General features: G+C 46.0%; 1 protein-coding gene across 33 annotated transcripts in view; it reads left to right on the top strand.

The window, feature by feature from the left end:
- RNF144A (ring finger protein 144A) overlaps positions 1 to 17,388 on the top strand; it is a 344,436-nt gene that overhangs the window by 94,273 nt on the left and 232,775 nt on the right. For 28 of the 33 annotated variants that reach the window (XR_010149207.1, XR_010149206.1, XR_010149204.1 and 25 more), the window contains 5 exons: positions 2,958 to 3,062; positions 3,215 to 3,275; positions 8,953 to 9,160; positions 12,846 to 12,993; positions 15,930 to 16,019. Coding sequence is in view for 29 of the 33 variants with exons in the window: in XM_016946468.4 (XP_016801957.1) it covers positions 2,958 to 3,062; positions 3,215 to 3,275; positions 8,953 to 9,160; positions 12,846 to 12,993; positions 15,930 to 16,019 (612 nt within the window). In the remaining 4 variants the exon portion in view is untranslated. Of the gene's footprint in view, positions 1 to 2,957; positions 3,063 to 3,214; positions 3,276 to 8,952; positions 9,249 to 12,845; positions 12,994 to 15,929; positions 16,020 to 17,057; positions 17,190 to 17,388 lie in introns of those variants that run through there. The other 5 variants (XM_063789342.1, XM_063789343.1, XM_063789345.1 and 2 more) reach the window with 2 other exon arrangements.

The raw sequence follows: 17,388 nt of genomic DNA, 5'->3' as shown, positions 1-17,388 counted from the left end.
AATGTCTCTGAGCCTTGGTTTTCTCACCTGTCATGTGAGCATGGTAACACGCCATATGACTTTTGTGCATGTTTAGTGAGCTAACATAGGTAATGTAATTCACGTAGAATCTAGGACTTAGAAAGCATTTGTCTACTGATATCTATGATGAGGGCAGTAGTAGGAAAATGTGTCAGTATCTGCTTTTAGGCTGTGTATTTTACAGAAGTTTCTCTGTTTACCTATTTTTGTGCTCATTTCAAGACATCTTTTTGCAATTAGAATGAAAACCATAGCTTGTGAGTCATGACCCACTTTATATCTGGAAGAAAGCTGGGCTTGTTTTTGATGGATGCAAGGTCAGGCGCTTGGAACGTCATCTGTCTTTATATAGTGAACAAATTGATATTCCCAGAACATAATCCTTTTGCAGATTGTACAGATAGCTGCATCCTGATGACACATGATGTTCACTCTTGGGTAGCTTTGAAACCCAGACATGACTCACTACTTGTTGCATATGGGTGTACGCTTCATGCCAGTTTTAATTGTTGTATTTTGCTTCTTAGGATGCGTCATGTTCTATCATTATATTACTGATCTGCACAGTATCCTGAGAGTCTTCAGCATTGTATATTGGTTTAAGGCACTCCAGTATCCTCCAGAGACCCCATTTAGACAAACTTCATAATAGAAAGTAAAATAATGATCTTGTTGCTAAGGTTTTGGGATTTTTAAATACCTATAACTGTAAGAGACAAATCACGTAAGTAGACAAAAAAGAGACAACAGCCACTATTTACTTAGCTGGTGCTGTCTACCAGGAATTATGCCAGGTGCTTTCGTAGCTTACTGTCACAACAGCGCAGGAAGATGGGCCTTCTGGTTTTATTGTCAAGTGCAGGGAGATGGGCCTTCTGGTTTTATTGTCAAGTGCAGGGAGATGGGCATTCTGGTTTTATTGTCAAGGGAGCTGTTGCTCAAACTCTGACTTGAGGGACAAGGATTGGTTGAGCCTGTCTGGCTCTGAAGCCTACAGTCTTTCTCCCTTGTCATGTGGTACCCAATCATAAACAGAAAGTTCCACTGATCTGCCAACTGTTCTGCTCATTGTTACAATGGTTCACCACTCTAGTAGTCCGCAGCGCCACTGCCACTTAACACGTCTGCGGATAGTTCCCAGAACCAGGCTGCAGCCCTGCTGGAGGCTGGGTGTGACTCCTCTCTTGCTCATCGTCTGCCTCTCCCTTGTTCTGAAAGAAGTCTTTGCATTGGTTTTAATGAATTTATCTCTGAAAATTCTGCCATCTGGAGTCTCAGGTAGAACTGCAAGCCTGGGCTCGTCCATACTCACTACTCTGGGAAATGTCTTCATAAACCTTAGGTTGGCAAAATGTAGATGATCTGTGAAAACCTAAGTTTAGGGCCACTGCAATCATCAGAGCCCAGGCAGATCAAAAGAACACAGGCTGGAACACAGGGTTCAGTGTGGAGCCACCAACATTGTAATTTGCACTTGAAGTTATAGCTCTTGAGAAAAGCTTTGGGAAGTGGCTCTTTCTGAGGATCGCCTTGATTTTTGTTTTTTAAAGAAATTGCAATCTGGAGTCTTCAATGAATGAAATATTCTATTTTGCTAGGATGGGGAGAATTACCAGTTTAGATCAAATTATTCTTTATATATCAAGCATATACTCTTTTCTGTGTATTCTTCTATGCTTTTTCCCTTGCCTAATATTCTTACAACTCCACTGTGAGGTAGGTTAAACCACCCTAAATTTCAGATCAGGAAAATAAAGATGGTAGAGAGAGATTAATAGGCTTGTTCTAAACATGGAGGTAGAAGGAATTGCAGTTGAATTTCCGTTTAGACCCATTCATTAGTAATAATCATGCATTCTTGTAATAAAATGGATTATACGTTTTTGTGGGGAGATGTCAGCTTAGCAAACATAGCTTATTAATTTTTCTTGATTAATTGCTATTATATTTTAATAATGGTATTGTAATATTATATATTATTGCTAATATGAACTTTAAATATACTGGGACTGTGATTAAAGTTGATTTGGGGATGCCGTTGTAGGATTTTACATCATTTTCTATGCTCTTTGAGTTCTTATATAAGCCCTACATCTAGTTTCTCTTGGTAGTGAGTCTAGCTGGCAAAGGCCGTATTGTTTCTTCTCATTGCTGTTTATAATATGCTTTTCAGGGAAACACTAGATTTCTAAGACTAGTAGACTTTGTAAAGCAGGAGTGAAGACCACAGAATCTTTTATATTAACTCTACTTCATGTCCTTCACTTCTTGTTTTGCTTACTTCAGGCTTTAAGCAGTGCCCCCAAGTAGGTAAGGTAGGTAGTGAGTAATTGCCTGGTAAGGGAGGCACCCTGAGTGAGGAATGCCAAATACAGTTGGGTTCTCAGCAGGGAGATCATGGGCATTTTGTCTGAGCAAGCTTGGGTTCACATCGAGGCTCTGGGTACTATCTGTGTAAGTTGGCAACTTCCTCCTTTGCTGACTCAGTTTTCACATATGAAAAATGGAACAGTCATACCTTTCTTGTAAAAATGCTCTAAGGCTTCAGTGAAAGACTGGGAGATAAAATATTTAATGCAGTGCCTGCATCTCATACGCATTTGAGAAATATTACCTCCCAGCCTCCCTTGCTGCCTTTCATCTTGCTTTTAGAATTCTTGGCTCTTGTGTTTGCTGAGGTTTTGTGCCGGGATCTAATCCATAGCCTTAGCTTTGTGATTGAGCATACAGTCCCTGGCACAGAATGGGTACCCCATAAATAGTTGTTGAATGAATAAAACCTCAAAACGTCAAATGTGTTGGTTGCTGTGGGCTACACAGTGAAAATATTAAACTGTAATGAAACGATGTGCCTGGTCCTTTTTTTAATGCATCATGGTTTCTTCAGCATTAAGGAGGTAAAGATGTTTATAGACACTTCTCTGTTTTTCTTTCAGTGCCTGAAACAGTATGTTGAGCTCTTGATCAAAGAAGGATTAGAAACCGCAATTAGCTGCCCAGATGCTGCCTGCCCTAAACAGGGCCACCTACAGGAGAACGAGGCATGTGCAATTGAACAGACTGGGCTGTTTGATGTGCACAGGCGTGCACTGCTGAACTTGTCAGAATAACGTGGGTTTTGTTTGGGTGTGCGTTGCATTATATTCTAGCCCTCAGCTTGTTATCATTCCTGTTTGCATTTTTTTTTCCTTAGATTGAGTGCATGGTTGCAGCTGAAATTATGCAAAGATATAAAAAGCTACAATTTGAAAGAGGTAGGTGCCTGGTATATCTGCCAGTTATGATTCCTGTAATGTATGAATGTGGATAATTCTATGGGGAGTTCTTTTGGTAGATATGGTTATACAGCATTTGATAGGAGTTAAAAAGTTGATGTAAAATAAACTTCTGAAATTAAACTGACATTCTGGATTCTCTGAACAGCTCACAGTTTGAAGACCTTGTCTAGTGATCTATTTGGTAGCAGGAAGAATTTATGGAACACAATTTGTTTATAAGGATTGAGGCTCCTGGGGGAGGCTTAAAGTTGATGGCTCTCTTGAGGTATTATATTTCAGCCAGCTTAAGGCTGAGTTTGAGGGCTAAACTCTTGGACTGGCGCAGAAGTTAAAAGATGTAGAGTCATGGAGGGAAGTCGCGAGGGTAGGCATAGCAGAAATTACAGTAACCCCCGTCCTAACAACAGTCCGATGGTAGGTGTCCTGTCTGCGCTGACACGCCACTGGACACAGACCTAGGTAGTAGGTGCTGAATGAATAATCAAGTCCCTTATCCCAGTAAGTGTCACAACAACTCTGCAAAGCTAATTTGTCATTATCTAATAAACGCATCCCCAGAGAGGCTAACTGACTTGCCCTGATTTCTAAATACAGTGGGTGCTTTGGGACCACATCCCATGACCCTTCATCGTGAGCCCTCCACTGGGCCCTGAATAGTCCTTCTGGCTGGAGCAGGCCTGATGCAGACCCAGGGGTCCTCTGGGAGAGCAGTGTGGCAGGTGCACACAGAGCAGAACATGATTCTCAGGATAATATTGCAAAGCATTAAGCCATGTGGAATGTCCAGGAGAGGTCTTTAGCTCTGCTCTCTGAAATACTCCGGGGTCATACAATGAAACTGTAAAGAGTCTGTGGACTCTCTTTGGCTTTGTTTTCATATCTATTCTGGGCCCCAGGCTCGTCTGCTAAAGAGCAGAGTGACAGATGTGTGCAGGCGACACTCCATATGCAGAACATCATTGTGTGGACCTTGCAGGCGGATTCTGAGTTTGGATTGCTGGCATCTGCTCTCCCTCTCCCTGCACTGATTCTCGGGTTCTTGACCTGAGCAGGGTCTCACCACTGAGACACAGCCCTGGAGGGTGGGCTTACATGAAAACATGGCCGGATGGGGAGTGGACGGCAGAGGAGACCAGAGGACAATATCCAGAGACTCCCAGTTTAGCTGCATGCAGAGACCTGTTTGTATATTTTTGCTTTCTAAAAGAAATGCTAGAGATAGCTGGGCCCAGTGGCATGTACCTATAGTCTCAACTACTCAGGAATTCAAGTCCAGCCTGGGCAACATATTGAGACCCCATCTCTAAAGAAAAAAATATGTAGCCCACTTAAAAAAAAAAACTCAAACAGCATTTTTCATGGCATTGACATTTGTTTTCAAGAGTGTGTTTATTAAAGTGTCGTATATCATTTGCTTTGGGGCAGTTTATAGCTTTAATATAATGCCATTTGGTACAAAAGTCAGTACGTAGGGCAATAAAATTGATTAATTTAGACTTCTGAGACTTTCAGGCTCTTCTGAGAATATTTTCCAGAGAGAATCTTGACAGAAACTGGCTGTTGTTTGCGTTACAAGAATATGAACTTTCTATGACATTGAATTTAATTTAAAAATGCAGCTGGGTACATTTTTCAACCTAATAATTTTAACTGTTATTTCTTTAGTACTTTGGCTTAGTCAGAAAATCTTTTTTCCTTTTGCATAAACATGAAGCCAACTTGGCTTCTGTTAAAAAAAAAAATCTCTCAAACCTCTCCCTTTAAAGCATTTTACTAACATTATGTTCAAAGTTTTTTTTTTTTTTAAGTATTCAGACTTCATACTATAAAAGACCTGTCTAGATAAAACGTTAGAATGTCAGAGCTAAAATATAGTTATGGATTATAGCCAGCACCTTGAAAGAGTTTGGAGACAAGATCAGAAAGCAAATTTTGACTTTCTCTATGGCTCTAAAATCTAGTCAAGTAGAGGACGCCCTGGAAGAAAACTGAGACAGTTCAATGATTTTCTGAAAACATTGAGTTACCAGAAAGTTCTATGGTTAGGTCATGTTGTGCACACTGTCTGCACTTAGTCTTAGAATGTCTCCTCTGATATAACAGCCTTGGTTTTAGCGTCAATGTCTCCCCTTCTGGAGCTCTGGGGCAAGCAGGAAGCCAGGGAAGGGGGCCAGGAAGCTGAGTTTTCATTCTGAACACCTCCTCACAACTGGCTCACTCCAGAGTCTGGGTAGGGACAGATTCTTGAGCGAGGGGGTGTGGATGCCTCTTGCTGCGTGGACCCCTCTCTCCACGCTACACGCGACGCCCGTGCCCCTCTGAGACCCAGCGGTGCTGTGGTAAGGGCGTTCCTGTGCACCTGCCTCTATCTGGAGGCTCAGCCCTCCCAGAGGCAGGACTGTGGGTCCTCGTGCCTTCGTCCCATGCCAGCCCAGTGCCTGGCCAAGTGAATGCTGATGTCAAATGTCAACCGTGTATTGTTTTTTTTTGTTGTTGTTGTTCTTTGTTTTTTTTTAAAGTAAAGCTCAGAGAGATTAAATAATACGATGGGTTATCCACCTGTAATCAGGCCTGACTAGAGCCGACTCCTGAAAATGTTGCCATCTCACAGCAGGATCAAACCCACCATCCCAGCCCTGCACCAGGCACCAGCCTGCCGGGCAGGGTAGTAAGTGCAGGGATGAGAGGGGATGCTGGGTGCATCGTTCTCTGTCATGTACTTCTGAAAGGAAACTGTTTTAAAAGGAAAGCCACCTTTTTAAAAAGTTTTATGCATTTTTAAGCAGGGAGTTCTTAAGAGACCTGCTTCATTAATCTGCCAGGAATACGCCTCTGGGAGAGAATAGTTAACATTAGTTTCCTCTAGTGTGCCAAAAAGTATATTATTTGCTTTGTTTGAAAATATGTCTCATACACACACGTGTGTAGATTGGGGAGGATAATGCAGAATGTTAATAGACATCTACGCCTCAGCCTGGGGCCATGTTCACAGGGTGTGACATGCCCCGGCAGCACAGGAAGGACATTTGCAGTCCACAGTCAGAGCGGCCGTTTGTCCCTGACCTTTTCGGTAGGGAATCTCTCCATGTGAGGACAGGCAGTGCCGTGTCACAGCTATGTGAGGACAAAACTAATAAGATTTAAATCGTTCCCATGGAAACCTTAGCCAGGTCTCCCCTGCGTGCTATCCTGGGGGGCCTTTTGTGATGGGGATGCTTAATAGCATCCCCCACTGTTGAGCCAGGAGGGTGGACAGGAGGTAGTGCATGACAAATCACGTGCATGAAGAGACCGAGACCCAGCTTTGGGATGTCTGCTCCTTGCTGATGTCAGAAGCTCCTACTGCACAGGAGGGGTGGGGACAGCAGTGAGACGGAAGGGTCCCTAGCAGGCAGCACTGCCCTTCTGGATCTAGCCTCAGAGCTATACCGGGAGGAGAGCAAAGAGCGGGTGAGGATTTCTCTTCCCGCGCAGCGTGTTGTTTAGTGCACACAGCACTTGCACCCTCCTGCAGGGCTGGGCAGACATGGGCCTCCTATCTCATCAGGGACAAAGCTGGGCTCACCCCACAGCACTCACAGAGGGCAGGCAGAGAGTTGTCGGAGGCATCGCGGGGACGGGATGGGAGCATGACCCAGGCCAGCTGCCTTTAGCCTTTGGCGTTTCCTCCTCACTGCTCAGCGTGGCACTCAGTGCCCCAGGCCGGCATGTGCACCCCCTCCTTGCTTTGCTGTGACTGTCAGCTCAGGGGAGCCCCAGGCATCTGCCCCCACACATGTGACCCACAGACAACAACTGCGTTTTCTCAAAAAGCCATTTTGTCAGACCTGACAGCTAGGAACATTCTTAGAAAAGCAAATGTGGAAACTATCAACAAATAAGAGAAGAGCTAATTTTGTCCATTCATTCAGTATGAGGAGCATCCTGGGGATTTTAGATTATTATAATGAACATAATTAGAGTAGAGCACCTGTTCCTGACCTCCAGCGTTCCTTGTTATTATCAAGTTCTTCTTAATCTTCTGCCACCCCTAACATTCTGACAGTTTTGCGCTGTTGATTAATTCATGCTTAAAAAAAAAAGGCAGAGGGCAGCCAGATGAGATCAAGGGTCAGCCAGCCACGGCTAGTGGGCCAAATCCAGTCCCGCTGGTGGCCTGCTGCTGTCAAGTTTTGCTAGAACATTCATTTCCAGGTCACTGTGTCTGCTTTTATGCAACAGCAAAGCCCAGTAGTTGCGACAGAAACCCAGAAACAACATGGTCCTCAGACTTAGATGATGACTATCCGACCCTCTGCAGAGGAAGTTTGCCAGCCCCTGGATTAGATGACTAGATCATTTCAAAGCTAGACCCTACACAAGATGGTTTCTGGAGAGCTGAATCTGGCTTCCCCATGTATTTGGGGAACATGGTAAACACACAGAGCCTTACACATACGTATGCGTGTGCACCGTCAGGACATCCAGTGGGTGATTTGTCATTAACTTCCTGCTGGTCCCGTGGCAATGCGTGTAGGTGAAGTCCCAGTCCACGCGCGGCGCCAGCATGTTGTGGATTCCAGTGAGTAGGAATCCCATGTGTGACACAGGCGAGCGGGAGCTGCCCGGCGGCCAGTCACAGGGCCCAGACATTTGCAAGGACTTGTCATCGCCTTTCAAGTCGTCTCTGAAGCTCAGTTGTCCTGACTACTTCCCAAGAAGAGCCCCGCTGAAAACTTGGAAACCAGTGGCCTACCAGAACGCCTTTGGAAATAGCCCACATTGCACTGGCCTCGGAGAGCTTTCTGGCAGAGCCTTGCTGCTCCCTGGGGTGGCCACTCATCGAGAATTCGGCATCATGCTGGACAAGAGGGAAGATGAAATGAACAACCAGTCTCCCTACAAAGGGCAGCCAATAATTTAAAGAAATGCAATTTTTGGACAAGGATGTGAAGAAATAGATGTGTCAAAGTGTCTTGTTTTTAGAAATAAACCTCGTGGCTAATTCCATTAAATTGGGCTTCTTAGAAATGTGTGCTGTGATTCGGAGAGAAAATCTGGCCCTTGAAGGATTGGTTTCACTCCATAGTTAACTCGTGGCTTGGATTGGAGAAGGGGAGGCCATCTGAGGCAGGTGAACCATTTGGTTAGAAGAACAATCGAGCCATCTTCCTTCCCTCTTCCTCTCGGTCTTCTAGCAGCATTTTTCTGGTGCTGGCTGTATGCCCAACATGGGGCCATCAGGGGTCCGGCTTCAGAAAGCTGTCCCCGAGGGGAGGCAGATGAGCTAGCGCCATGTGCATTGCTCAGAGAAACCCGACAGGCAGGTGGGCCAAGCTTTCCAGGATGTGGAGGCCTTTGAGCTGTGAGCTGAGTGTCAGAGGCAAGCAGGGCTGACCCAGGGCTCCAAGGGCATTCCAGGGGCAGGAGCAGCATTCCTGAGGGATGTCTGGGTGTCTGGAGGTCTGTTGCATGAAGGCAGAAGTTGGGAAGAGCTACAGCGGAGGTGGAGGTGGAAGGGCGGCTTGGGCGGTGCTTCGGTTGGGGCTGGTGGTGCTGGCTGTATTACCTGGACATGTTCCTCCCTGTCCGTGCACTGAGGGGCTCCTTCCTCTGAAGCCCACATGACCCTCTGGCTTAAGTTTGATTTGTCCATTTTGTCTCACTGTACCAGAGGTGCTGTTTGATCCCTGTCGGACTTGGTGCCCGGCGTCCACCTGCCAAGCTGTGTGTCAGCTCCAGGACGTGGGGCTGCAGACCCCCCAGCCAGTGCAGTGCAAAGCCTGCCGTATGGAATTCTGCTCCACCTGCAAAGCCAGCTGGCACCCTGGCCAGGGCTGCCCGGAGACCATGCCGATCACCTTCCTCCCCGGGGAGACCAGGTACCCTTTGTACACAAGCTGCCACCAAAGGCATGGCTGTGGGCCAGGAGAAGCAGGCGTGCTTTCTTCCTAAAAGTGCTGTTACAGTGTAAGTGGCTGTGGCTCAGTCAACCCTAACACACACTGTACCTCTTGAGCCTCACTCAAGCCTGTCATTATTTGTATGTCTATTTATTTTTGAGAACTGACTATGTACCAGGCACTGTGCGAGGCCCTGGAAATAGAAAGGTGTGTGAGAACCACACTTAACACGGCTTGGCTGGAATGACAAATGCATGTGTGGTTTGTTACTTTTAAGGGTTGCAAGTCCTGCAGTACCTGAAGTTTCTGCAAGACTTCACTGTGTTGAAGGTGATCTGAAATGGGGATACAGAAACAAGAACAGGAGTAGGGTGCACTGGTCATAAATACTGTCTGGAGGGGGATGGGGAGACACTCCCTGGTGGCGGCCTCCCCTGCAGCCATAGTCGGGCTGTTTGCCCAGGAGAATGCTGCCGCACCACGCTCTGTACTTTGACATTTCGTAGGTTGATGCATAGGAAATTCATCATATCCAGGTCTTTTTCTCCTACAAAATCTACAAGGTCACGTGGTTCTGCTGGACACTTGCCCCTGTTCCTGTTGAGTCCAGGATCCTCATAGAGGAGCTGCCACTCTACCCACGACCCTCCCCAGGGTGTGCTCACCAGCTGCTCCCTGTGCGCCCCTCTTCCCATTCCACTGTCCCCAGCTCCTGTTCCTTTCCATGTGACCCCTGTGCCCTGTTCTAGCCCCAGACCCTCTCAGGGTCCCTGCCACACACCCCTGGTCTCCTTCTGGGTGAACCTCTCTTCCTGTGTCTAGAGTGCCCTGCTCCGCCCTCCTCCTTTCCCTGGGGGCTCCTGCCACACTTCAGGTGGGGATCACATCCCTTTGTCAAGCTTCCCGGTTCCCAGGACAGGGTTGGGGCCTCCACCCTCTGTGTTCCCCCTGAGATTCTCTGCATTGATTACAACCCTGGACATATTGGATTTGAGTTCTTGCGTTGACAAGGCCAATTCTGCCATCAGGATGAGCTCCTGACACACAGGGCCTGGGCCTTTCTGAGCAGCCTGCATCAGGCAGGCAGCTGCAAGCACGAACCACTTGTACTTATACTTCACTTGTACTTGGCATCTCAGGGGCTTCAAAACTTTAGATGGAGGCTGGTGAGTGTTTGGAGCCTGATGACTTAGTTTTCTTTATCTGTGACATTCTAGTCTCATTTAAATTATTGTCCAAAGATGATCTAAATCAAAATTCAGAAATCTCATTTTGTGGAAATTTTTAAATCAGAAGATGTCACATAAAAACTGGAATTTCTGGCTTCTCTGGGAAATCCGAATCCTGAGCCTCTCCGAGGCTGCCTCCCCGTGCTGGCAGCCAGTGTAGCAGAGCCCCAGCTCTTGCTGGAGGCGCCTCCTGGGCCAAAGCCCCACAGTCCTCACTACTCCTTGTCCCCTGGAACTGAGGCTGCCTGTCAGCTGCCATTTATAACTGAGAAGACACTAAGCTATTTTTTGTATTGGAGGGTTTTTTTGTTGTTGTTGTTGTTTTTTTGGTTAAATCTTCTCCTCAACCATGTTTTTATCCAGCCCCCAACCACTTCACTCATTAGCATCACCTGCGCACCCCTTCAAGCTGCTGGGCCACGTGTAGATTGTGATTAAACTGTCCAAACTCTTCTCTGCTTTTATAATTTGAGTTTACAGTAAATGTTGTTAGTAATAATTTTAAATCCAATTCAGATACTAAGAAATATTTGAAAACCATTGTCTATTCCATGCAAAATTTTATGCATAGCACAGTACACCAGAACTTTCATATTTTAACTGTTTTCATTTTGAAATGTCTCCCCAGGAGACACTGTACACGCTGTTCCTGCCGTTTCTTTCAAAATCAGCTTCTGAGTCACATGAGAAAATTGGTTTCTTAGCTTTAAGGTCACACCTGGCTTTCAAACCAAAACAATGTTATCTAACCTAAAACCCAACCTTGATCACCGGATCCGGTGTCTCATGACTTCCAGCTTTTTGCAAAATCAAAGTCATTCTCAGAAGGAGGCCAGGGCTAAGGTTTGCTCGGAGCTGGCTCTGTGCTGGATCCCTCTGGAGACATTTGCACATATGCTATCTCGTTTGCTCCTTGCAACAACCTTAGTTCATTCTTTATCACATTCTGCGTGACCAGGTTGGTCTGCAGTTTGCTTTTAAATTGGAAGCATTTGAGCTAGTGACAGTTGTGTTATCTTTCAGTAACAGTTATTAATAATAACTACTGTTTATTGAGTGCCTGGTACTTATGTGCTGGCTTCTGTGTTTAACATGTGCAACCTCTGTAATCCTCACAACAGTCTGTAGAGATCGATGCTATTAGCCTTATTCATCTGGTTTGCAGATGAGACACGTAACACATAAATCGCACAGCTAGGATCTGTCTGTCTCAAGACTCTGTGCTCCTAATTAGGAGGACATACTGCTTCTCTCATTATTTCTTACTCTGTTGCCTTCTACTCATGGACCAAACAGTCACGTTCAGTTGGAATGTGCACCCCAAGTGGGGGATTGTTCACTGCCAATCATCAGACAGCTCATACTAAAGTGAAACTACATTTAATGCTCATATTGACTGGAAGCTTGTGAGAGATCCTTCAGCCAGAATGCACTCAAAATGCCAGAATTTGCTCAACTGCCATGAATATATACCTATAAATGTGTTAAATTCTGAAAAAGCTGCTCCAAGAAGGAGGGATGCATTTTCTCCTGCTGATGTTTGTTTGATTTAGTGAGTTCCAACAATATAGCAAATGGACCCCCATAATCAGTGATAACTCCTCTTAACAGTTTATCATTTATTCCTTCAGATGCTTTTATGAATATTCTTACCCATCTTTTAAAAATTAACAGCATGGGGTGAGTCATACCTAATGTCGGTGTTATCTTTCTTTAGCAACATTGAACTACTGCTCCCCTTTATCAAGCACTTCATAAAAGCTGCACCCTGCACTGTGCTCTTGTCACACGGAATCTTTTCTCACGGTCACACTGATGAGAAAACTAGGGCTTGGAGGGTTGCTCCACAGCTAGTTTGTAGCAGACGCAGCCCTGACCTCAGCTTAAAGCCCTTCTTGCTAACCCTGCAGACCTAGCCAACTTCTGAGGAAAACAATTCTGTAAGAAGAGCCAGGTGGATCTACCCCAAGTAAACAGTGTGTGTTTATGTGTGTGTATTTGCAACATTTATTTATTTTTCTTACAACAGCAAAGTACATAAAATGTATATCAACCCTTTGGAAAGTAGACAGCTCTGTGAATAAGGACACAATATTTGACCTTAACACTATTATTCAGATATCTCCGTTATAATAAGCCTTTTGCTGTATTTTCTTTTGTTTGTATACATATATCTCTAAATTTAGATATGTGTTGATGTTGCTGTAATTTTTAAAAAATTTTTCCTAACTCAAAGTGGCTGATTCACAGTGTTCTGGTTAATTTTTTTTTCTGGAGTTTCTGTTTCTTTGTTTTTTGGTTTTTGTTTTGTTTTTTCATTTAATACCAAGAAAACTCAGTCTGTGAAGTGGAGCCGATGCTTCCAGCATAGCCAGTGCTCCTGGGTCTCCCGTGGGATCCGTTTGTGCAGAGTCCTCACGGCGTTTCTTCCACAGTGCTGCTTTCAAAATGGAAGAAGATGACGCGCCCATCAAGCGCTGCCCCAAGTGCAAAGTCTACATTGAGCGAGACGAAGGCTGCGCGCAGATGATGTGCAAGAACTGCAAGCACGCCTTCTGCTGGTACTGCCTGGAGTCTCTGGACGTGAGTACGGCCTTCAGCTTCACCTTGCGGCATTTAGCTTTGAGGTTTAGATTTGGAATGAGAAAAATAGACCAGCTGTTTCCTAAAGAGCTTGGTGCCTACTCCTGTGTAACAGTGAAGCAACACCGTTTGGTGTTTCTCCTGGGTTTGTGAAAACATTAACTCAGGAGCACCATGGGGACAGAAGCCTTTGTGACTCGTATAGTCCTGGGGTCTAAACACTTCATGCAGGTTCAGGATCCAGCCTGGGATTTAAAGGGGTTTTAGCATCTTAGGTTTTGTCTAAGCGGGGACTGTCATTGTCAGTTTGGGCTGCTGTGACATAATATCATAGATGAGGCAGGTTAAATGACAGACATTTATTCCTCATGGTTCTGGGGGCTGGAAATCCAAAATCAGGGTACACCAGATTTGGCTCCGGGGTTCCTGATCAGGACTCCTTCCTGGTGTTCAGGATAGTGAGGACAGACAGAAGCGGGGGCTGGGGGGCTGTTGGGCTTGGGGCCAGTCTTAAGACTTCATTGACACTCACATCATCTACGGGGCGGGAAAACGTGCAAGCCCTTTGCTCTCTGGCAGAATGGAAGTTCTGGTCTCATACGGCAGCCTTCTCCCAAGTATGCTCTGCTTCAGTGTTTCTCAAACACACCCTACCGTGTGTGCCTGCAAGAGCCATGTCCCTGACGGGAGGGCACAGCCTCCCAGGCCCACACTTCTCTGGAGCTTTGAGGCCTGATGCACAGGTTGCTGCTATTTAGCTTCTCATTCTCCTTCCTTTCCCATATTAGGGCGTGGGCATCTTGCCAAAATGATGAAGCTATGATTTTAGTTTTAGAATAATTTATTGATGCATACTTTTTTGAGAACTATAATTAGGCCGGCCTCGGTGGCTCACGCCTATATTCCCAGCACTTTGGGAGGCCGAGGTGGTCAGATTACCTGCGGTCAGGAGTTCAAGACCAGCCTGGGCAACATGGTGAAACCCTGTCTCTACTAAAAATACAAATTATCCAGTCATGGTGGCATGCACCTGTAGTCCCAGCCACATGGGAGACTGAGGCACAAGAATTGCTTGAACCTGGGAGGCGCAGGTTGCAGTGAGCTGAGATGGCACCACTGCACTCCAGCCTGGGCAACAGAGTGAGACTCCATCTCAAAAAATAAAAATAAATAAATAAATAAAACTATAATTAAATAGCAGGCCTACTTATCTGTTGGAACCATTGTAGCTAGGACAGTCCAAGCAAATCAAGTCGTGTTTCATGAAGGGAAATATTTATGTCTGTTCTGCACAGCAAGGATGAATGTATCCAGTCCATCCAATAATAGTATTAAGCCATTCAGGTCTCATTCAAATAAAGCGGGGGGCGGGGCAGGGCGGACAGTCAGAGCAAGTCCATGCTTCCCATGTTAGCATTCATCTGTCCAGAGACTGTTCTTTCTTATGAGTGTTTCTGGGCAAGCATTCATACCATGGGGCTATCTCAGAGCAGTTCAGCTTGGCACACAATGGCTGAGATGGGTCACCTCAGGCCTCCAAGGTGAAGGAGAAGTGGTTCAGACCAATGGGCAAAGTGGAATGAAGCACAGGCTGAGAGATTTGTCTAGAAGAAAATGAGTGTCTCTTTGAGATGGACTATTACATGTGGTAACAGGTCTGGAATATAAAGGCTACCTTAAAAAATTAGATTGCTTCTTTTGGGATTGTTCCTTTGAAAGGCCTGTTGTCTCTTTATGAACTTTAAATTACTAAATTAATAGTAGAACGTGATGCAGCTGACCACATCTGGGTAAAATGTCACCATCTTCTATCCTGAGGCTTCATTTTTACTTCCTAGGCAAGTTTAATGAATCAGCATGGCAAGATGAATTTTCTTTAGTTCAAGTCCCCAAGGGGATTTGTGGAGTGGCATCTGAAGTCTTACCAAGTTTTTTAGGGCCTTCAAGGTCTTATTTATTTATTTTTGTATTTTACTGTATTCCAGTTTTTTTTTTTTTTTGGAAAACTGATCATTGAGTTGTGATATAATATCTAATATCTGGCCTGCAATTTATTACTCTTTGTAACTTTCCATAAAGAAGGAAGAAAGTGAAAAGTCAGTTTTCCTACACCTTGTCACAGAGCCCCGTGCAGATCATTTGGGGGCTGCATTAGAAATGGACTGACAGCAGTTTGGTTTCCCCAGGCTGCTTGGACCAAGTGACAGGGACTAGGAGGGAAGCTGCTGTTTTTCTCCTTCCAGCACAGAAGTGTGTCTTGTCTGCTCTAGTCCCTGAGGAAGGCCCTCCCTGTCCAGCTCCACCCTAAAGCAGGTTCCGCCCCTTGCTAATGGAGAGGAACCAGGCCGCACTTTTCCTCCATCAGAGACATCATCCTCATGGCCATGCAGAGTTTCCTATGTTTTCTTTGTACATGAAGAAAAATGACCCTGTGGCCAGAGGAAGCGGATGTGAAGGAGAGGGAGTCTACTGTTGGAGCCCTTTACCAAAGACATTAACAGTGATTTAGGACAAGCACATAAATGCACGGCCTGAATCCAACCAAGAGCACTCAGAGGAGAGAGGAGGGCTTGCCACGGAGCTTTTCTCTCCTGTTTCCCCCAAGCGTGCTTTCTGGCACATGCAGACATCCAGGAGTTATGAATATTTCAGACCGCCTCCTCCCCATCGTGGTCCTTACCGCCTCTCCTCCCCTGCTTCCCTCTCCTCATCTGCACCTGGCCGAGCCCATCTCCCCTTAAATCCCTGGGGAGAAGCAGCCTGGGCCTCCAGTGGCTGTGGCCAGGTGTTCCCGGATGCGTGCCCTTCCCTGTGTCACCTCCCTCATGTCTCCACTTATCATGAGCATAGGAGACGAAATGCATCAATGGCCGTGATACTCACCGAACTGAGCAGGAACCACTCGCTCACGCCGTCTCTGTCTCTGCCCATCACAGGATGATTTCCTTCTGATACACTACGATAAGGGACCCTGCCGGAACAAGCTGGGCCACTCCCGGGCATCGGTGATCTGGCATCGGACACAGGTAGGAGGTGATTTGCCTGGAAGGTTGATCTCAGAGAGAGACTGTGTGTGTGTGTGTGTGTGTGTGTGTATGTATATCTTTAGTGTTTCCAGACTTGCCTATAGGACGAATATCTCCTGGATAGAAAGAGCTAGTAGATGTGCTTCCTGCTGGTTTTTGCTGGTATAGGCTTATCCTTATGGAAGCCCTGGCCCAAAGTTAATGTCAACGCGCATCACATTCATTGTCTGATGGATCTTCAGCATCAGACTTCAGATCACTTGCACGGGACTCATGGCCTTGGTCATGACCTGCTGACCGTGTTTAGGTAATCCTTGCCTAGCCCTTAACAAAGAGCTTTCTCTTGAGGCCCTGAGATAAGCGAGGTAGTAACAGGAATGGATAACAAGGAAGGAGTGGAAAAATTCCGAGGTCAGTGGTCCCCAACCTTTTTGGCACCAGGGACTCACTTCGTGGAAGGCAGTTTTTCCACAGACTGGGCAGGGGGATGGATTTGGGATGATTCAGCATATTGCATTTATTGTGCACTTTATTTATGTCATGATTACATTGTAATATATAGTGAAATAGTTGTACAACTCACTATCATGTAGAATCAGTGGGAGCCCTGAGCTTGTTTTCCTGCAACTAGATGGTCCCATCTGAGGGTGATGGGAGACTGTGATAGATCATCAGGCATTTAGATTCTCATATAAGGAGGCTGCAACCCAGATCCCTCGCATGCGTAGTTCACAACAGGGTTTGTGCTCCTACGAGAGTCTAATGTCACTGCTGATCTGACAGGAGGTGGGGCTCAGGCGGTAACGTGAGCAATGGGGAGCAGCTGTAAATACAGATGAAGGTTTGCTCGTTTGCTCCCCCCACCCCACCACTCCTGCTGTGCACCCTGGTTCCTAACAGGCTACAGACCGCTACCCATACATGGCCCAGGGGTTGGGGACCCTGGCCCTAGGTGGTAATGCCTGTGCAGTCTTTGGAGTTGATAAAGGACCCTCGTGTTGGTTAATATTAACTTGTGCTTTCAACACATATTTATAGCCTACTCTGTGCTGGGTACTGCTGTAGGAGCTGGAGATACAGTGGTGCGTGAGACAGATGTGTCCTTCTGCGGAACTACGTTCTGTTTAGGGACAGAGATGATAAAGCAGCAAGCACACAGAACCTAATAAATCAGCTAGAGGTGACGTGATGGGGAGATGGTCAGAGATGATGGCAGGGACAGACCCTTTTAGGGCTTGGCAGTCCACAGAGAAACCCTGGATCTTGTGCTGGGTCAGTGGGAAGCTGCTGAGGGATTAGTGGCAGGAGGCACATTGGCTGCTGCTCCCTGCCTGCTCCTTGAGAGGCGTGAAGGGCTCAAGTCTGTGAC

Source organism: Pan troglodytes, chromosome 12 (assembly GCF_028858775.2).
Source record: "Pan troglodytes isolate AG18354 chromosome 12, NHGRI_mPanTro3-v2.0_pri, whole genome shotgun sequence".
In the NCBI taxonomy this organism is placed as follows: Eukaryota; Metazoa; Chordata; class Mammalia; order Primates; family Hominidae; genus Pan; species Pan troglodytes.
Note: the sequence above shows the minus strand (reverse complement) of the source record. Positions and strands in the feature narration are given on the sequence as shown.